This window comes from Narcine bancroftii, chromosome 4, assembly GCF_036971445.1.
Source record: "Narcine bancroftii isolate sNarBan1 chromosome 4, sNarBan1.hap1, whole genome shotgun sequence".
NCBI lineage: Eukaryota > Metazoa > Chordata > Chondrichthyes > Torpediniformes > Narcinidae > Narcine > Narcine bancroftii.
The window spans coordinates 187023152-187045733 of record NC_091472.1 but is presented as its reverse complement, the minus strand read 5'-3'; the positions used below and the strand labels follow the sequence as shown (position 1 = coordinate 187045733).

The 22582-nt window shown below is 44.8% G+C and overlaps 1 protein-coding gene across 2 annotated transcripts in view; it reads left to right on the top strand.

Moving 5' to 3' along the window:
* The first annotated feature begins 302 nt into the window (after positions 1-302).
* LOC138761314 (huntingtin-interacting protein 1-related protein-like) overlaps positions 303-22582 on the top strand; it is a 186950-nt gene continuing 164670 nt past the window's right edge. Inside the window, exon 1 of one of the 2 annotated variants that reach the window (XM_069933217.1) lies at positions 303-462. In XM_069933217.1, coding sequence (XP_069789318.1) covers positions 370-462 — 93 coding nt within the window. In that variant the 5' untranslated portion in view covers positions 303-369. The remainder of the gene's footprint in view (positions 463-22582) is intronic. The other variant, XM_069933218.1, reaches the window with a different exon arrangement.

The window sequence follows — 22582 nt, the reverse complement described above, 5'->3', positions numbered from 1 at the left end:
GAATGTTGTCCGGGGAGCAGCGTTGAACTATGTTACTAATGATAACATGTAGAAAATGCTACAACATCTCTTGCAGGTTTCTTCGCTCATTAATGCGGGAATAAATTCGGATCCGTCTAAAATGGGCCGGGAAAGCAGTCACCAGAAACGACCCCGCCCCGCCGTTTGCGTGCACGTTGGGGGTAGGACCCTCCATGGAGGCTGCAGGCCGCCGCCATCTCTCCCCTCACCTAGTTTTTCCCATGATGCACGCGGGCGCGCGCCCGCGCGAGTTTTTCCTGGTCGCGGGCACGAGCGGCCCCCTCCCGCCCCTTCCGCCCGGGAGGAGAGGCAGATCATTGCACTGAAGCGAGCGAAGAAGGGCTCCCGATGAACACCATCAGACAAGTACCGGCCAAGGTCCTGCACCGCCGCTCGGTGCACAGTTTGGAAGCGGAGCGGGAGCAATTTGACAGGCAGCAGGTAGACAAATAAAAATTACCGAGAGGCAAATAAAAAATCCGTGGGAGAGGGCTGAGGCGGTGGAGGGGGGACCGGGATTTGGTGGTGGGGGGGCATCGGGATAACTACAGGTAAAGCCCAGGCAGCAGGTCGAGCAGACAAGGGCGCTGAGGCAGTGGGAAGGAGGGGGAACACAGAAAGTGCCCAGGCACCGTACCCGGGGGGAAATCCCAGGAGGCAGGGTCCACAAGTGTGTTCCGTGATTAGAATGGATTAGGGAAATGAGACGGAGCGCAGGTAGCAGGTGCTGGGGAGGGAGACTGGTAAATAAGAAAGCGGAGACTAGCCCGGAGGGACAGGTGGCATCCAGGTCACAGTCCACGGGCAGCATCTGTGTTCCATCAACCGCCCGGGACCCTTTTACGACAGCATCTGCGAAGCAGAGACCCCGGCTTTCCGCTGTCTGGTCAGGGCTTCTGTCAACCGGAGGGCTCGGGGCTGCCCCACCGGAGGGCTCGGGGCTGCCCCACCGGAGGGCTCGGGGCTGCCCCACCGGAGGGCTCGGGGCTGCCCCACCGGAGGGCTCGGGGCTGCCCCACCGGAGGGCTCGGGGCTGCCCCACCGGAGGGCTCGGGGCTGCCCCACCGGAGGGCTCGGGGCTGCCCCACCGGAGGGCTCGGGGCTGCCCCACCGGAGGGCTCGGGGCTGCCCCACCGGAGGGCTCGGGGCTGCCCCACCGGAGGGCTCGGGGCTGCCCCACCGGAGGGCTCGGGGCTGCCCCACCGGAGGGCTCGGGGCTGCCCCACCGGAGGGCTCGGGGCTGCCCCACCGGAGGGCTCGGGGCTGCCCCACCGGAGGGCTCGGTTGGCGGAAACTGGGTTCCTGCAGGTGCGAGGCTGGCATCTCACCGAGAGGGGCCCCGGACCACGCTCCGCCCGCCCCGCGCCTGCCAACACGGCGTTGAACGCCTCTGTCCGTCCGCTGCCAACACGTGTTTGCCAGCGTCTCCTGCAAGACGCTGGGCTGGCCTCCCCCTGCAAGGTGACAGGACGGGACCCCTGCCAGCGGCGCTGTTCTGTCCGACACGAGGCAGAAGGTTGTGGCATCCAGTGCCGCCAGTCAAGTAACCCCGATTGCCACTGCATTCGATGAACGCGAGCAGGAAGAGTGCCCGAGGAGCTCCAGCAGCCCGTCTTGGCATTTTACTCGGGAGAGTTGATCAAAGACCCTGAAAGATTTAAGAAACTTCAACAAGAAAAGTGAGATGCTCATTTTACCCGAAGCGCCAGCTTTTCGCCCCAGGTAACCATGTGAGAGAGAATTTGTTACTTTTGGTTTTGAGCAGCAGGTGAGGAGGAGTCAGGGAAGATGGGTTGCATCTTAAAGGGGAGCGATGAACACCGCAACCCCTCCTCCTCCACGCAGTGTGACCGTGATTTATTACAACATAACGCCAACCCTTTCTTCACATGTCTACTATTAGGAGTCCTTTTGACGGTTGTATTTGTTTCGCTGACTCATTGCTGAGGTGCCCTTGGCTAAGGACAGTCTGGCATCTTGCTTGAGAGGCTGTTTGTTTTAAAAAATCTAAATCCGTGGTTCTCAACCTTTTTCTTTCCACTCACGTTCCACTTTAAGTATTCCCTGTGCCACCGGTGCTCTGTGATTAGTAAGGGATTGTTGAAAGTGGGAGGGGAAGGTTGAGAATCACTGCTCCAGACCCGATTATTACTGAAATATTTTGCTTGAGAAAACGTGTCATTGGTCCATTTCTGAAACCGTGCACATAACGAGTCAATGAGGTACGATTAAAACAGTGGTTTTCAAACTTTTTCTTTCTACCCACATACCACCTTATGCAATCCCTTACTAATCACAGAGCACTGAAGGCACAGGGATTGCTTAAAGTGGTATGTGAGTGGAAAGGAAAAGGATGAGGGGGTGTCGTTCTTGAATTTTCCAAAAACAGCCTCTCAAGCAAGATGCCAGGTTGTCATGACCCAAGGGCACCTCAGCAATGAGTCAGCAAAACAAATGCAATCGTCAAAATGGCTCATCATAGCAGATGTGAAGAAATGATTGGCGTTGTATTGTAATTCGAGAACAGTGCCTGTACATGCGCACATCCCAGTGGAGTCACTGAATGACGATCAAGTGCATGGACATGGTTGACCATCTATAAGGTGGCAAATCCATAAGAAATGAAATACCCCAGCATACATTGGTAATCAAAGTTGGAATCTCCATCAAAATGCTGTTTCCTCGGTCTGAAGTGTTTGAAATTTCCTCTAGTGGTGGGTATTTTGTGAAGGTGGGGCGTGTTTGGGTTAATGCCCCTTGTTCAGCATATGAGATGATTTATAAGTTTTGAAATATTTTTTGGTGGTCAACTCTGAAATCTGTGGTTTCTTTGTGAAGCAGCTTATAGGTGCCTTTTGACATTTCTTGTCCCTAAGTGCTGTTGCAAGACAAAGAAAAAAGTTGCTCAACTGAAATGATCCTTGAAAGAGTGACAATATCAAAGGAAAAGGTGTTACTGATGTATAGTTATGAAATAAATGCACAGAAGCCCATGAAGATTTTCTGTGTGCATCAGAGAATTTATTCAAAGTATGGAAAAAGGCAAAAAGAAAAAGCTGAAGTAACTCACTATAACATCCAGTAGGATGTGGTGAGGGTGCTTTCATTAGTACATTATCTGTTTTAACATAACATAACAATTACAGCACGGAAACAGGCCATTAGGCCCTTCTAGTCCGCACCGAACCAAACACCCCTTTTTAGTCCCACCTCCCTGCACAATGCCCATAACCCTCCATCTTCTTCTCATCCATATACCTGTCCAACCTTTTCTTAAATAATACAATTGACTCCGCCGCCACTATTTCTCCTGGAAGCTCATTCCACACGGCTACCACTCTCTGAGTAAAGAAGTTCCCCCTCATGTTACCTCTAAACCTCTGCCCCTTAATTCTTAACTCATGTCCTCTTGTTTTAATCTTTCCTCCTCTTAACGGAAATAGTCTATCCACATCCACTCTGTCTATCCCTTTCATAATCTTAAATACTTCTATCAAATCCCCTCTCAACCTTCTACGCTCCAAAGAATAAAGACCTAATCTGTCCAATCTCTCCCTATACTCTAGATGCTTTAACCCAGGTAACATTCTGGTAAACCTTCTCTGCACTCTCTCCACTCTGTTTATATCCTTCCTATAATTAGGCGACCAGAACTGCACACAGAACTCCAAATTAGGCCGCACCAACGTCTTATACAATCTCAACATCACCTCCCAACTCCTATATTCCATGCAATGATTGATAAAGGCCAGCATACTAAAAGCCTTCTTCACCACCCTATTCACGTGAGTTTCTACCTTCAGGGAACGATGTACCGTTACTCCTAAATCTTTCTGCTCTTCTGTATTCCTCAATGCTCTCCCATTTACCACGTATGTCCTATTCTGATTCTTCTTACCAAAATGAAGTACCTCACACTTATCAGCATTAAATTCCATCTGCCATTTTTCAGCCCACCTTTCTAAGCACCCAAATCCCTCTGCAATCCTTGAAAACCTTCTTCATTATCCACTATTCCACCTATCTTAGTATCGTCTGCATATTTACTAATCCAATTCACCACCCCATCATCTAGATCATTAATGTATATAACGAACAACAATGGGCCCAATACAGATCCTTGAGGCACACCACTGGTCACCGGCCTCCAACCTGACAGACAATTATCCACTACCACTCTCTGGCCTCTCCCTTTCAGCCAATGTTCAATCCATTTGACTATCTTAAAATTTATACCTAAAGACTGCACCTTCCTAACTAACCTTCCATGTGGTACCTTATCGAAGTCCATATAGACAACATCCACTGCGCTACCCTCATCCACATTCCTAGTCACCTCTTCAAAAAATTCAATCAGATTGGTCAAACATGACCTTCCTCACACAAATCCATGTGAGTTCTCTGATTGACTTTAATGAAGTGGCCACTTTTGACTAATCCAAGAATTAGCACTAATGCTGCTTGGGGTTACATCTGTGCAATGTCATTTTCCATCATTTCCCTAATGTTTCCACGAATTTGAATCTTTGTTTTGAATTAATTAATCTCTAAATACTGCCTTGGCTCATCTCTTACTGAAACCTTCAGCTGTGTCTTTGTTTATTTGAATGTTCTAATATAATTCCAGTCCACTTCCCTTGGGTATTCACCGTTCTAATGAAGGGTCTTCCAAGTGAAACATGAACTGTACTCTCCTTTGTGCAGAGCTGCCTGCCATAGTGATTGTTTCAGATTTTACCTCCTCCATTCTACTGTACATCAGCCTGAGATCAACCAAAGCTTCAAGCTTTGTGATCCTGGCTCATGTCAGGTCCCGTTCATTCTTCTCCACATGCTTGCCTCCCTTCTTTGACTTCCTATCAAGCATTGCTTTGATTTAAAAATCTTAATTTTAATTTTTCAAATCCCTTCAAGATCTCTGTTTCCTTCATATATGTACCCTTAGTGTCTCCACTTTTCTCATTTTAATTATGTGTGTACTCTGGGAATCAACCCCTTCATATTACTGAGCTCCCTACACTCTGAAAACCAGACCTTTCTGCTTTTTGGTCCCCATACTTTATGATTCTTCTCCGACCAAGCTAGTAGCCACCATTCCTCATGACTAGATTTTGTTTCCTTCACGTTCTAGGGAGGCACTTTCACACATTTCACTAGAATGCTGTGCAACTGGAAAGCTATTGATGAAAATAGGACCACTATTTATTTTCCTTGTATGAGTTCTTTATCATCAGGTCTTTGGCTATTATTTTAAGATTGAGTACAGTGATATTTATGAAGAGGGCATTTGTAGATTATAGCGTTGGGAACAAGCTATGCTAAATTTCTGATGAATAACAAACTGCTGTGAAAATTTGTTGGCAAGGAAACCACTTAATGATGAGCATGACGTGAATTGATTTGATTTTGGGCTTGAGAGGGAAAATGATTCTTACAAAAGGTTTTGATGGAACAATATTAAAAGCTATCCACAGTAAGTTAGATTGTACTGTTAATCGATAAACCTACAGATTAAGTAGCTAAAAGTTTAGGACAAACTTCTTATACCAGAAATGTATAGCTTTACACTTACAGTGGTTCTCAACCTTTTTCTTCCCACCCACATCCCACTTCAACCCATCCCTAGGCCATCGGTGCTCTGATTAATAAGGGATGGCTTAAGGTGGGATGTGGGTGGGAAGGGAAGATTGAGAATCACTGCTCTGGACCCAATTGTTACTGAAATATTTTGCTTGAGAAAAATTGTCATTGGCCCATTTCCTTTGGAGTTACTGCGCACAAAACGAGTCAGTGAGGTACGATTAAAACATGGGTTTATCAAATTTTTTCTTTCCACCTATATGCCACCTTAAGCCTTCCCTTACTATGCCAGAGGTGCTCTGTGATTAAAGTGGTAAATGAGTGGTTTAGAATCACAGCAACCATGATAAGCAGTTGAAATGTCATGTGGTGTGAAGTTTTTTTAAAGAAGGATATTTAAATGCATAAGCTAAACTCTAATAGACTACAGCAGCGCTTATCAACCTTGAAATAGTTTTCATGTCTCAGGGGAACCACTGCATAAAAATTATTATATACCACTATTAATATCTATCTCTTTTATATTTTTATTGTAGTTTAAATGGTAAACATTATATTTTTTTTGGATAACTTGTTTAAAGAAAAAATGACCCCCTTTTGCAATGCAAAAAAAAAATTATACTGCTGGTTTCTGAGACCTCACACTGAGGTTTTCATTTTAAATAAAATAAGAGGTTGAAGCCTTTATTATAATCAAGGATTTTCCAACAATATGCCGTCTGTGTTTAGTAAAATTACAAATATAAAATTAAACAAAAATTACTCAAAAATACATTAGCCTCTATTACTGTTTCTCGCGGAACCTAGGTTCCGGGGAACCCTGATTGAGAAACACTGCACTAGAGAGCTGGAGAAAGCAACCTGGGAGGGGAGGCTGAAACCAAAGGGTATTAAAGCTAATGGCAAATATTATTTTAAAAATGTTAAATGGAGAGGGGTGTGTCAGCCCCTGTAAATGTGATGCAGATGTTGCTCATGTAATGGATAGTGAGAAAGTTGCACAGTTTTTAACGTTTCATCCATTTTCACAATGCAGAAAGAGAGCAAAGCCCTAGAGGTCAAAAAGGGAAACAGAAATTGCTGGGGAAGCTGGTGTGCTATTGGGGACTTGAAAGTAGATTTAATCTGCAAAGGACCATGGGAATGAAGAAAACATGAGAACTTTGGACAAATTTATGGGTCTCCACTGCAGAATTTGAAAGAAGGTTGAAAATCTCTGTCTTGTGGCGATGCACATAGTTGCAGTGGCGAACCGGACCCACGTGCCACGCGTGGTCAGCGGGGCAGCTGCGGCAAAGATGGCGCCACGGGACTTTCTCTTCCGGTCCAGACCGGAAGAGCGCTTGCGCACTTCCGTCAGCGTGACGCAAGCTCCGAAATGTGAGGGTGGGGCAGACACAGCCTTAAAGGCTGCAGCGTGGAATTCAAAGTACGTTGCCTCAATCTTTTCGCTGTGCTTGTGCACAACCCGCTGCAGCCTTGTAATTACAGTAAAAGTTCCTAAAAATCTCCAGTCTCAGGAAAGGGTTGAGGATTAAACATTCCATTGTTTGAGAGAGAGAGAGCAAGAAACACCACTAAACATTGGCCTGTAGTTTAACATCCGTTGTAGCGGACTGCTTGTTAAATTGTATCATAGGGAATGGAGAGAGGAAAAATGTAAAGCATCAGCTTGGATTCAGCCATCAGTGTTGTGAAAATAGTAATTCTTGACTAACACAGTTGATTTTACTGGCGAGGTGGCAGGATGCTTATGGATGTTGTCCATATCGACTTCCTGAAGGCATTTAATGACTTACACAAGGTCATCTGAGGTTGGTGGTGGAGGCTTGGTCTCATTGATGATTGGCCTGATGTGCTGCATGAATCAGTGTTGGACCCACTGTGGCGCACATGAATACAATTTGGATAAAAATGTAGGTGGCGTGATTAGTAAATTTGCTGATGACTCGAAACTTGGTGGTTGGTGAACACATAAGAAGGTTGTCCAAGCTTGCCACAGGATCACTGGTTGATATGTGGGGAAATAGCATGGCTGACGGGGGAGGAACATCAGCTTTTCACCATTGTTTCGATTGCAGGAGATTTTTCACTTCACCTGTTGATTTTTTTTCCCACAAATCAGATTTCTCAATATTTAACTCTTGATGTATAAGTTGCACATGTTCATTCAGCACTATTGATGAGCGATGATTATCGAACAAAACTGAATCAACATGGGCAGCTAACTCTCTCCACTCATCTTCCCAGCCACAGCAGGGTCCTGCTCAGCACTGCTCAGGGGTTATTAAAGGGCCATGGACAGAATGCAGTCTCCATCTTCATTTTCTCATATATAAAACAACTCATTGTTTCTTCATAAAATGTCAAGGGTAGAGAGGAGGGAATGGCAGATGGAATTTAACTGATAAAAGTGCAAAGTGATGCATTTTTGGAAGTTAAATCAATGCAGAACTTGAAAAGTGAATGTGCATGTAATGTGTTGTAGAGCAGAGAGACCCAGGTGTTCAGGGACATCATTCTGTGAAAGCAATGATACAACAGACTGGTTAAAGTGGAGCTCTTTTACTGAGAGCAAAGGAGGCTGAGGTGATGCTTGCAACATCATAAGTCACATAGATAAGGTGGATAACCATATAACAATTACAGTACAGAAACAGGCCATCTTGGCCCCTCTAGTCTGCACTGATAAAATGCCAAAGGTAGAATAAATGAACTTTTGTAATATGATTGGAGTGATTCGCAAATTCATCTAGAGGTCAGTAAGAGTACAGTAAAACTGAGGGAATCTAAAATAACATCCTATGTGACTGAATCTGTCCCCCATCTTCCTTCTCAATTAACTCTGCTTCTGACACAATGGATATCATGATCGATTCTCTTCAAACATCACTCCCCGGCAACCAGCGGAGTGAAAGCTCGATGACCTCTTCCTATCTAGTCATAGACAGAGAGTCACAAACGTTAGGTGTCCTTCCCCTTCATGCACCACTGTTGTTTGGTGGTCACATCCTTTTCTCCAGAGCATTGGAATCTAAAACTGGAGGGGCATAAATTTAAGGGGAGGGGGAAAGATTTCTAAGGAACATGAGGAATAAGTCTTTCACAGAGAAGGTGATGCGTGAATGGAACAAACTGCTGGAGGAAGTGGTAGAGATATTACACTTATGAATTCAAATTCAAGTTCTTTATTTATATAGAACGTTTTTTTTCAACTTGCATTGACCAAAGTGCTGAACAGACCAAGGCAATCGATCGAAACTAGTACAACTATTTACAGAACAACGAATTAAGACATTATAAATAGACCACAATTGCAGTGAATAGTGCAGCGCCGTCAGAGGTTAGTTACGTACAAAAGGTTTCAGGCGTTAAACGCTAACAACAGAAGGCACGCCTTTAACCCAGATTTAAAGCAGTTGAGAGAGGGGGTGAGTTTAATGGTTAGAGGATGCTGCTCCACAGTTTGGGGGCTGCAATTGCGAAGGCCCAGTCTCCCCTTTGTGTGCGCTCAGTGCTTGGAACAGCCAGGCATCCTGTGGTAGCTGACCTGAGCTGCTTGGGAGCAGAGTAGGGCGTAAGCAGATCAGAGATATTTGGGGGGGGGGTGGGGTGTGGCAAGGTCATTGAGGACCTTGTATGTAAACAGCCATGAGAGGGAGGCCAGAATTGGGCTGATATGGTCCCTCTTCTTGGCACCAGTCAGGACCCTAGCCACTGCATTCTGAATCGATTGGAGGTGGGTTAGGGAGGACTGACTTATCCCAATGCATAGAGAGTTAGCGTAGTCCAGACGTGAGAAGATAAGGGTGTAAATAACCCTTTCGACGTCCTTGAGTGAGAGGTATGGTTTTATTTTAACCATGGTGCAGAGCTGGATAAAGCAGGCTTTCACCACGGGGTTAACCTGTTTGTCTAATTTAAAGGCAGAGTTGAGTAGCACCGCAAGGGATTTAACGAGGGGTTTAAAAAGAGTGGATAGATTACCTCGGGAGTCGTGTAACTTTTTGGTGAAATTAGGGGGGGCTGAATAGGATGATCTCAGATTTTGTCTCATTAAAGTTGGAAGACGTTTTGGGCCATCCAGCATTTTATGTCTTCCAAACTGTTGGTGAGGTTGGTGATTTTTTTTTTGACTGGTCATTTGATTTTAGGGGTAGGTAGAGCTGGGTGTCATTGGCATAACAGTGGAAGGAGATGCCATGTTTCTGAATGATATGGTCAAGGGGGAAGCATGTACAGCGAGAAAAGAATAGGGCCAAGGATGGATCCTTGCGGAACCCCACAGGAGAGGGTAGCTGAGGCAGATGTGTAGTTACCCATGTTGACTGTGAAAGCCCTGTTGGTGAGGTAAAATTTGAACCAGCTGAGGGCCACGCCATTGCTGTTGACCTCTTGCTGGAGACAGTCTATCAGAATAGCGTGATCGACAGTATATAACGCTGCGCTGAGGAGTATTAGAACAGCAGCGCCGCCCAAGTTTGTGGTGAGGAGTAGGTCATAGTGTACCCTCAATAATGGTGACACCGTGCTTTGTATCCTGACTGAAAGTTTTCCATTTTTAAATTTTGTTTAAGGTAGGGAGGTAGTTGGTTAAGTATTACTTTTTCAAGGTCTTTGGAGAGGAAAGGAAGTTTTGAAACAGGTCTGTAATTTTTGGGGATAGTGGGGTCAAGGTTGGGAAAGAGCCAGTGGCTAGGGGGCTGTTGATGATGGAGAGGATGCGCGGACCCGCGATGTTGAAGTCATCCTTCAGGAAGTTGGTAGGGTTGGTGTCAAGGGGACAGATTGTAGGTTTCATGGAAAACCTGATCTTAGTGTGATGGGACTGAAACTGTCCAGGTTATGTTGACAGAGCTGTGGTCCAGTTAGGTTACGGGTGGTGGAGGAGAGATGTTTTAAAGATATTTAGGCAGGTTCATATATAGGAAATTTAGAGAGATCTCGACCATATGGAGGCAAATTGCATTAGTGGTTGAGAACCACTGGTTTAAAGTGATAAATAGGTTTCAGAGATTTAGATTCAGAGAATTTCTTTGGATTGGTGGTGGGATTGAGAAGTAAACATAACTTTGAGTTAAATCAGGAATATTCTGTTAAAAATAACCACCTTATCTTCCTTCAGGTAAGAATGTTAATAGTGAAACTAAAGGATAAATGCACTAAGAAAGCGATATTTATCTCCACTGATGAAAATTGTAACCTATTCATGTTTTTGTAGGAGGGGAAGTTTTTTCATTTCTCCAAGATATTATCCGATTGTAACAGTGAAATGTTTGCATTTGATAAGAAATTAATGTTGGTGAATATTTGGAACAGCATGAGGAAATAGGTTGAAGTCACCTTGAACTGGGGAAATGCCAGGCCAGTTAAATTATGAAACTGCTTCAAACTTTTTTTTTTGGAACCATATTAATTAAAGTTATCTGTTTAAGTTGGAAAGCCACTTTTCTGCATAATATGTTGCAGGAACAAAGATTTTGGTGCACCGAAGCACATTGGAACATTGGTTGTTTCACTAACTCTCTCCTATCCACGTGTCCTTTGGTATAATCCATGTTTGCAGATGCCCTTTCTCCATTTCAAAGATTCTGGTCTTCTACCAACCTGCCCCTGGTGCTTTATCCCTTGTTCCCAATGGCCAAGAGTCACAGTGAGAACCTGAAAATGCAGATCATTTTCCATACAATGGAAACTTGCTCTCAATGAGGGCTGATGGTGAAATTCACTCTTGCCTTCAGTGCACCAGTTCTGCCTTTCGCGAATTGAGGAAAGAATGTTCAAGGAGACTGCAACCTCAAATCTGACGTCGTTGTCTTGCTTTACTGAGTAGTAGCGATCTCTGCCCTCTTGTAAAGTAGATCTCCCAAAGCGCTGGAGCAGTGCAACCAATAATGACTCCTCAAAATCCTCCATCTATCGGCAGAATGGATGAAGCAGGAAAGTATCCTCCACTCAGCCAACGCAGTAATGTCAGGAGATTTCTAAGATCACTGAGACCACTTTTAAAAGATGTGCTCTTAGCCTCTTTAAATAAATGAGATATCGAGGAATGGAAGGAGCATCTGGAAAGTGACTCCACAGCCTGAGAGGCTGTGATGGGAGGTAATGTAAACAGCTGAAAGAGTCGACAGTGCCATCTACCCTGCAAAGTACTACCTGCTCCAACAAAGGCAGAATCTGTTGCAAGCTACAACGGGCACTTTGAATAACTCAGAGCTTACAGAAATGGAGTGGAAGCAGTCATCCTGGGCCCTGAGGAACGATTGAGATTGACCAATGGTTCTGATGAAATGTTTATAACCTGGGGGTGCAGATTCTATGGGTGATCTCAGTTTTATCATTGATGCATATTGCCTTGTGGAGGATTTTTATTGTGGTTGGCACAGAGGAAAACTAGATTCTATATATTATACAGTAAAATTCCTGGTATCTGGTATCTATGGTAGATTCCAGATGTGTATTTTCCGGTTGCTTGAGACTTGCTCTTACATTGTCTATCTAATACTCCTGTATTAAGAATATATAGTTTAAATAGATGAAAATGATTGGAAGCAACCTTGTAAGGATAGTATAATTAAAATGATTAATGTTAAATATAAATTAGTTTTATATGACTATATTTAACTCTTCAAAAATTAAACAAGTTGAATTTCGTAGCATCAGATTTATATTTTAGATGTGATCAAAAAATTGGTTCATTTTTTCATTCTACTTGAGGGTGTCCTTTTTGGTTAGAGGTAAAAACATTTTTGGAGAAAATATTAAAGGTGGAACTCCCACTAGATCCTACGCTATTTTTGTTGGGTGCTATTAAAATGTTTAGTCTTAAATTAAAATTAACTCAGTATTAAATTGAATTTTTATGATTAGTTTTTAGCAGGTTTCTCGAAAGTGTATAGACTTGGAAATAAATGCAGATTCAGGGATGGAGAGGTGGCGTGCTGAATTGTGTTCTTGTATTTTACTTGAGAAAATAACTTGTAATTTATGTAACAAATATTTCTTTTTGAAAATACGGAGCTCATATTTACAATGTGTTGGTTTGAACATTTGAAGGACTTTCAGAAAGCTCGTCGCGCTGTTATCCCTCAGCTCCAGTATGATGTGCAATGAGATCTTTTTCTGACATTCTCCCTATTTTCTATTTTTTATTTGGGATGGGTGGGAATGGGGGGGGTAGTGTTGGGGAGGTAAGGAGGGATTAAATGACTTGTATCTATATACCACATTTGTATTATTTTTGCAATTTTTCAATGTATCACTTAATAATAATTGTAGATGTGGTTTTAAAATTCTTAAAAAAAATTAAAAAAAAAGAATTAACGGATTAAAAGACCAAAATACTATACCGTACATAACTAATGTTGCTTCACTGTAATGGGATGATAAACTGAAAACTAACCATTTCCACATTTGAGTTTGCATGCCCACCTTTTTCCTGATGATGACCACCTGCTCAGGTTGAATCTGGTAGTGACGTGTTCAGCAATTGATTAGCCCCATTGTTGGTCCTGTGTTTTGGACCATTGCTTACCCAGTTTCCAAGTTTGTATTTCTAGTCAGATGAGCTGTTGAATTGTGCATTAATTCCTTCACATGATCGCTATTGCAAATACATTTGTTGCCAGAGTCTGTACTTCCATCTATTCTTAGAATCTCCAGCTCTGCTAGAGCGTTGCACCCTGAGTTTCTTTCAATGCAATCCTCACTTCCTGTAACTTGACTATCGTCCCATTTCCTTCTGGTTGCTCATTTCTAATCTGCCTAATGTTTTGCAACCATATTCCCTATTAATAACCTCTTTGCTGTTGTACATTCACCTTTGTGGCAAACCAATGCTGACAAAAATGCAGTTGTTTGAAATAGGATTTTTGCAAAGTACCCTTAGCACTGTATTCACCTGTACTGAGAATTGTAAAATTTGCTGCCCTTTTTGTTTTTCGGTATTTTAAATTAAATTTAAATACAGGCTATTTTGGCCCATGAGTCCGTGCTGCCCAATTTACACCCAATTACGTTTCGAGCAGTGGGAGGAAACCGGAGCCCCCGGGGAGGGGGGATCCCATGCAGATATGGGGAGAATGCACAAACTCCTTACGGACAACGTGGATTTGAGCCTCAGTCTCGATCACTGGCACTATAAAGGCATTATGCTAACCCCGGTGCCAACCGTGCCAAGGAATGGAATTTTAAAAAACTCTGTTTATACCTAACATAATTTTGTTGCAATGCATGTACAGGTTCATGTGTGTGTGTACAGATAGATAGCGTGACAGCTTGCCCACGCAACAGGAGATCCGGCTCACGGAATCGCCAGCAAGTCTGCGGCAGATCTGACTATAAGAGCTCTGGGTGCAGGGCAAGACCACAGCTTGACGGCTGACGTCAGTTCCACCCCACAGATCATAGGGGCTGCTGGAAGAGGGTTCTTAAGTACTCGGCCTTGAATCAGCAAAGCAGTTGGTTCAACTCACTTTTGATCCGTGTGATTCTTTTGCTCGCTGCGTGCCTAGTTCAACTACATTGGAGACCCTGATAGTCAAAACAGCATTTTGACCTAACGATGACCAACCTAAGCACATAGAATGTAGTTTCACTGAAAATGCTGACTTTCTGGACCTCGCTGCTGCAGGTCTGGTTTGAACAGGCTGAAGCCCGATTCTAGGTCAGGCAAATCGGCTTGGACGCCACAAAGTACACACTTGACCAGGAAACAGCAGGCCACATCAACTTCCTACACCAGCCATTGGTTGTGAACAGGTATGAAACAGTCAAAGCGGCCCTGATCTGTACTTGTGGCCTCTCTCGCCGTGAGCACGCAGTGTGTGGTTGCTCCACATGGACGGCCTAGGTGACTGTGCGCCATCAGCCTTAATGAACGAGATGCTGGCACTAGCAAACAGCTATAAGCCATGTTTACTGTTTGAACAAGTCTTTCTTGAGCAGATGCCAGAAGATACCTCCTCCTAATGGCTGACGATAATTTCAGTGACCCATAAAAAGTAGCAGTCCGTGCAGGTATCCTGTGGCACACTAACAAACATGGCGGGGCTTCCATCAATCAAGCCACAAGGCCTGGGCCTTCCCCATGCCACCAATGAAGCCGGTGATGCCCACAGCAGGGAGTGACCCCAGTTCGGACCATTGCTGTTTTAAACTGCCAAAAGTGGGGTTCAGGAGCCCACCATTGCTGCCCTGATCTTTTCTGGGAAATGATGGGGCCGGCTGTCACTAATGGCTATGGCGACTGGCCACTGTGATAGCCACCTCTACTTATGGGGCCAACACTCGGGGGGGGGGGGTGGATTCCTCGTAGACATGGGTGGAGGTTAGCGTCTTGCTCACCTCAAGCCATGACACCCGTGCCAGTATGTTAGGATTGGTCCTCACTGATGCCAATAGCACTATTCGCACATACAGCACACGAACCATCCCACTACAGTTCAGTTCCTGCTGTTTCTCCTGATCATTTACGCTGGCAGCAGTGTCGCTGCCTTTAGTGGGTGCAGATTTCACCTGGGCACATGGCCTCAAGGGGTGGTGTCTAATGAATGCCAAGACCTTCCAGATCTTCTCGCTCAGCGAAGCAAAGTTATCGACCCCACACCTGGACTCTATGACTTTGTCAGGCAAAGAATTTGCCAGAGTACTAGCAGAGTTGCCGATCATTATTACACCGTAGTTCTCCACAAACACCCCTAAGCATGGTGTACAGCAGCACATTCCCATTCAAGGACCACCGCTACACGTTCAGGCATGCAGGTTTGTGCCAGACAAACTCCACCTCGGCAGGGAGGAGTTCAGGAAAATGGAGGAGATGGGGGATCGTCCAGCGCTTAGGCAGCCTGTAGGCCAATCCGCTGCACATGTTGGCTGGAGGATGTGTGGTGACTACAAAAGGCTCACCAGTGCCACCATGGTCAACTGCTACTCAGTGCCCCACATTCAGGACTTTAAGGCCAATTTACATGCGGCACGCATCTTCTCCAAGGTGAATCTGGTCCATGGATGTCACCAAATTCCTGTCCACCCTAGTGATGTCCCCAAGACAGCCTCATCACTCTGTTTTGCTTATTCGAGTTTCGAACTCAAGAACGTGGCACAGACATTCTAGTGGCTCATGGACTCGGTGGGGTGCAGTTTGGATTTCATCTTCATCTACTTAGAGGATATCCTGATCACCAGCCACTCGCACCAACTCTGCGGCCTCCTTAGTGAATATGGCCTGGCCGTCAACCCCATGAAGTGCCAGTTCGGGCTGTCGGCCATTGATTTCCTTGGGCACCACATCAACAGGCATTGAGTGGGTTCCCTTGCCGGTGAAAGTCGAGGCCATATGCCATTTTGTCAGGCCCAATACAGTCAAGGGGCTACAGGAGTTCATGGGCATGGTGAAATTTTCCCACCGATTCCCAGAGTCAGTGGCCCGAATTATGAACCCATTTGGCCTGATGACCGGCAAGGGCAAGGAAATCACCCGGGACATGGAGTCAGTGGTGGCTTTCGAGCAGACCAAGGACACTCTTACATACACCACTCTCCTGGTACACCCTCGGGTGAATGTGCCCACATTCATAGTGCCCATAGTTCATGGGTGATGATTCCAACTCATCAGTCGGTGGCATGCTGGAACAACTAATTGAGGGTCAGTAGAAACCACTCGTGTTCTTCAGCTGGCTCCTGCAACCCCCAGAGCTGAAATGCAGTGCCTTCGACAGGGAGTGCAAGCCCTCTACCTCACCATCCGGCACTTTCAATATTTCTTGGAGGGGCAGGAGTTCATTGTTTTCACGGACCACAAACCATTCACCTTCACATTCACCAAAGTGTCAGATGTATGGTCGGCTCTGCAGCAACACCACCGGTCATACATCTCGGAGTATACCACCACCATCAAGCACATCTCCGTGGAAAACGATGTCATGGCTGACTCACTGTCTCGCACCATCCACCCACTCGGTGGAGTTCCTGTCTCCTGGGCTGGACTACGTGGCATTCGCTGAGGCACAGCAGCTTGGGCCTGCAACTTGAGGACCTCCCCATCTGCCCGACAGGTAACAAGCTCCTCTGTGATGTGTTCACCGGCTAACCCCATCCCATCATTCCTGCCGCTTGGACACTATATATGATTTGGCCCACCCGTCCATTCGGGCAACCATCTGACTGGTGGCAGATAGATTCGCTGGGCACGTCCTACACAAGCAGCTCAGGCACTGGGCCAGGACATTAGGACATGCATACACTGCCAGACCTCCAAAGTTCAGAGGCATGTGAAGGCCCCCTTCAACCCTTCCAGCTGACACACAGGAGGTTTGAGCATCTCCACGTGGACATCGTAGGTCCACTGCCACCCAGCTGTGGGCTTGCCCCCGCGCCCGGAGCACTCATAGACAGATCTGCTGAGGGCTTGCCTGCGACTCCGTGATCCAGTTCACCTGCTGCGTGGGCGAGCTGTTACATGACCCTCCCCGTGCCCCCAGAACTGGCATTGGGTGGTGTGGAGTCCACGGCCAACACCTTTTCAGTCCGTTTGGGTGGCCGACCTCATCGGTGGGGGGGGGGGGGGGGGTGGCACAGCCACAGGGTGTTCCAGGTCTAGCTGTGCTGACTTGAGGTGGTCAATGGCGAAGGTCTCCTCACGGCCGCTAGGGTTTGAGGAACACAGAAAATTAGTTGATGTTTGAGATATATCCTCCCTTTCTCACAACAATGATTCAGGCACATCTTTTTTTTTGTATTGTGTATTCTAATTATTGGTGAAAATGTTTTTGAAACCTGAAATATTTTAGAACAATGATGAAATATTTGTCCCTGGCTTTAGTAGCTCAAGTTGTGCTTCAGAATGAAAGTAAAGGTCAATGAGAGGGTATTGTAAATTTGAAGCAATACAATTGCATTGCTTTTTTAAAAACAGAATGGAATGGCTCTTAACTGGTTAGAAGAGGTGCAAAGAAGACTTCAACTGATTACAGTTATTCAAACACGTTAAGAGCGAACAGATGGGCTGTTCATGGAATCTTTACCTTAAATGTAAAAAAAATACACACAGCCTTGTGTCATGGTTAGGAACAGTTCAGCCTCTGTTTTGTAATGAGCTGTATGATTTCCACTTTCATCTGCACTTTTGAACTCTGTATGGTGCTAGTGTGTGAGTGCAGCCTATAAAGGAATCTCAGTGATGCTGTGAACATGAGTAAGATCTTGTGAGCAGTTGACTCCTGGATTGTGGAATGGTAAAATGAAAGATGTGTGCAGTAGAACATTGGACTTCCAGTCGCTGTAGCTATTGCATACTATTCACAGGGGTGTATTTTAATTAATACTCTAGTGCAATAATCCTTTGTTTGCTGTGCCCAATAATCTCTTCTTGCTGGATCAATTTGAAATCAAAAAATTTGCACTTGAAAAGTTCTTCACAAAGTGGTTTTTTTTTCTCTATTTGTTGAAAAATGTGCGGCAAGCTTTACTCAGTGCAGAAGCATCAGAAATGCTGGAGGAACTAAGCAGGTCTTGCAGCACCCATAGGAGGTAAAGATAGATTACTGGCGTTTTGGGCCTGAGGCCTTCTTTAATCGTTCTTCCAGAAACATTTTCAGAATGGCAGAAAACACGATAAAATGGTGCAGATTAAAAAAAAAATTGAGAAGGATGTGGATAACAGAAAAACATGCTTAAAAACCAAATGCAGAATCTTTTATCTGAAACCCTTGGGACCAGACACTTTTCAGAATTTTTGGGATAATATATAGAATGACAGTACATTAAGTAATTGCGCTGATTTCAGATTCGTGCACAACAAAGACACTCTCGAACTAGAAGGGGGTGTTTGCGGCGGCCATCTGAGCTTCCGACGCCCTGACATCAGACGCACGCCCTAGCAGTCTGCCATCTGCAGCTCCCACTGCCACCTTCAGAGGACTCTCACCCCAGCTGTCTGCCCACCAGCGCTCCCAATGCACTGCAGCCTGCCCATCCGACCTCGGATCTTCACCCCAACCTATCACCCTCTGAGCTCCCAATTTGGATTCTTGATGGGGGTGGCACGGTGTCGGGCCAAATACAACGAATTGCGTTTACGGTGAATCAGAGGCGCTGGACTCTGTTTTCTTGCTGGCATCTATAAAATTCCCTAGGATTCCATTAATTACCGACACAGGATAGTCAAGTGTGGATCACATGTTTGATGCCAAACGTGAGCTTTGGTATGCAAATGACATTCACGAGAGGAAAAAAAATCAGTTTTCAGAGGTTTTCTGTTTTCAGAATTTAGGATAAAAGATTACATGCCTGTATCAGAAAATATTCTTAAGATTATAGAGTTGTTTAAAAAATGACTTGGAGTTTTTTTTCCTTCCAGTTGACTTCTGTTGCATGTTTGTGACTTTTTTTGTTTGAACGGCGAGGTGGTTTGAATGGTCATGAGGACATGGCTTGTTAACCTTCCTCCGAATCATTAACTCAGAATGGTTCAATGATTTTTGTCATTTTAATCTCTTGGTTTTGCTTTCTTTGTCTGGTTGTGCCAATGGTATTGCGCAGGCCGTTTTCCCCACTATATCATCATCATTCAGCCATAAAAGCTCCTGGAACCTAACAAAATGGATAAAACAGGTCAAATTCAAATCTACCCATTGTACTGTTGAACCTCCCTTAAAGTGGAAAAACCTGTTGACATGCAACAATTCAATGAAAATTCAGTTCGCTGTTTTGAATTGCAGATTGAATCCATTCAATTAACAAGTGTTGAGTTCTATAGAATTTGGAGATTCACTGCCCGTCATGGAAATGGAGGGAGGACCAGGGCTATGGCATCTTTCGCACGTCTAGAGAGTGGCAGTAGTCCAGCAATGGTCTGTGAATGCTTATTCATGAAAATACCAAAGAAAATGGTGGCACTGTACATTGGTACATTGCTGATCACTTCCTCGTCTGTTGCTCATCTGCTCAGAAAGATCTTTACTTGCCTTCATTCTCCGTGTTCTTGTGGTATGATCTGCTTCATTCTCATTGTATCCTTTGGTTGTATCTTCATCTCTAGTCATTGTCTCATCCAGCATTGTCTGAGTTAGCTATCTACTTCAGATGTTTCTAGCAGCTTATTTTCACTTGTGTCCCTATTCTTAGAGCCATAGAACTCTATAGCACAGAAATAAGCCCCTTTGGCACTTCTAGTCTGTCCTGTCCAATTTTTTTGTCTAGTCCCACTGACCTGCACCCAACCCATTGCTCTCCATACCTCTCCCATCCATGTAACTGTTCAAATTCTTCCTAAGTGTTAAAATTGAGCCCACATTCACCACCTCAGTTGGCAGCCCATTCCACACTCCCACTAATCTCTGTGTGAGAAAGTTCCCCCTCATTCCTTGTAAATGTTTCCCCTTTCACTCTTAATCCATGTCCTGTGGTTTGTACCTAACCTACCCTCGGTGCAAAAATCTCATCTACATTTACTCTGACTATCTCCCTTATAATTTTAAATACCTCTATCTAATCTCCTCTCATTCTTCTATGCTCCAGGAAATAAAGCCCTAACCTGTTTAACCTTTCCCTCTAACTCTTCCTGAAGTCCGGGCAATGTCCTAGTAAATCTTCTCTGCACTCTTTCTATTTTAGTGACATCTTTCCTGTAGTTCAGTGACCAAAACTGCACACAATACTCCACATTTGGCCTCACCAATGTCTTGTATAACTTTATCATAACATCCCAACTCCTTTACTCAGCACTTTGATTTACGAAGGCCAATATGCAAAAAGGTCTCTTTGCAACCCTATCCACCTGTGACGCCACTTTCAGTAAATTGTATATCTGTATTCCCAGATCTCCCACACTCCTCACGTAAGTCATTTCTTGGTTTATCCTTCCAAAATGCAACACCTCACACTTGCCTGCACTAAATTCCATCTGCGATTTTTCAGCTAATTTTTCCATCAAGTCCAGATCCTTCTGCAAGTTGTGAAAACCTTTCTTGCTGTCCACAACACTTCCATTCTTAGTATCATCTGCATACTTGCTGGTCCAATTTACCACATTATCATCCAGATCATTGATATAGATGACAAACAACAATGGTCCTAGCACTGATCCATGAGGCATACCACTAGTCGCAGCCCTCCAGTCTGAGAAGCAATCATCCACCACTACTCTCTGGCTTCGCCATCCAGCCATTGTCGAATCCAGTTCACTACTTCACCATGAATACCAAGTGTCTGAACCTTCCTGACTAACCTCCCATGTGGGGCCTTGTCAAAGGCCTTTCTAAAATCCACGTAGACAACATCCACAGCCGTTCCTTCATCAACTTTCCTGGTAACCTCCTTGAAAAATTGTATAAGATTGGTTAAACACGATCTACAGGCCACCACACACAAAATCATGTTGTATATCTGATATCTTAGAACACCTTCCAATAATTTAGCTACTACTGAATTTAGCTCACCGGCTTAGAATTTCTGGGGTTACTTTTGGAGCCTTTTTTAAACAATGGAACAACATGAGCTACCCTCCAATCCTCTGGCACCACATCCGTGGCTGACATTTTAAACATTTCTGCCAGAGCCCCTGCAATTTTTACACTAGCCTCCCTCAAGGTCTGAGGGAATATTTTGTCAGGCCCTGGGGATTTATCCATCCTTATTTGTGTAAGACAGCAAGCACTTCCTCCTCTTCAATCTGTATAGATTCCATGACCTCACTGCTTGTTTTCTTTACTTCCCACGACTCTGTACCTGTTTCCTGAATGAATACTGACTGAGAAAAAAACATTTAAGTTTCCCCCGACCCCCCCCCATCTCTTTTGGCTCCAATCAAAGCTGACCACTCTGACCTTCAAAGAAACCAGTTTTTTTTTCCCCTTTACTATCTTTTTGCTGTTAATATATCTGTAGAAACCCTTAGGATTTTCCTTCACATTCTCTGCCAAAGCAACCTCACGCCTTTTAGCCTTCCTGATTTCTTTCCTGAGGTTTTTCTTGCATTTTTTGAAACACTCCTCGTTGCCTATACCTGGTATACCCCTCTCTCTCCTTCCGAGGCAGATTCCGAATATCCCTCAAAAACCAAGATTCCCTATGCCTGTAAACCTTGCCTTTAATCCTGACAGGAACATACAAAATTTCATCTTTTTTTAAACTTTATTAGTTCAAAATACAGGTAATAAGTAACATATATAACAATAAACCATAAACATGAATGTTATATTATATATATGTGTGTGTGTGTGTGTGTGTGTGTGTGTGTGTGTGTGTGTGTGTGTGTTTTAATATATATATATATAAACCTCACAAAGATAAGCGTATACACAAAATCATGTTGTATATCTGATATCTTAGAACACCTTCCAATAATTTAGCTACAACTGAATTTAGCTCACCGGCTTAGAATTTCTGGGGTTACTTTTGGAGCCTTTTTTAAACAATGGAACAACATGAGCGTATACAGAGCCGTTGTCATACCCACACTCCTGTTCGGCTCCGAATCATGGGTCCTCTACCGGCACCACCTACGGCTCCGAGAACGCTTCCACCAGCGTTGTCTCCGCTCCATCCTCAACATCCATTGGAGCGCTTACACCCCTAACGTCGAAGTACTCGAGATGGCAGAGGTCGACAGCATCGAGTCCACGCTGCTGAAGATCCAGCTGCGCTGGATGGGTCACGTCTCCAGAATGGAGGACCATCGCCTTCCCAAGATCGTGTTATATGGCGAGCTCTCCACTGGCCACCGTGACAGAGGTGCACCAAAGAAAAGGTACAAGGACTGCCTAAAGAAATCTCTTGGTGCCTGCCACATTGACCACCGCCAGTGGGCTGATATCGCCTCAAACCGTGCATCTTGGCGCCTCACAGTTTGGCGGGCAGCAACCTCCTTTGAAGAAGACCGCAGAGCCCACCTCACTGACAAAAGGCAAAGGAGGAAAAACCCAACACCCAACCCCAACCAACCAATTTTCCCTTGCAACCGCTGCAATCGTGTCTGCCT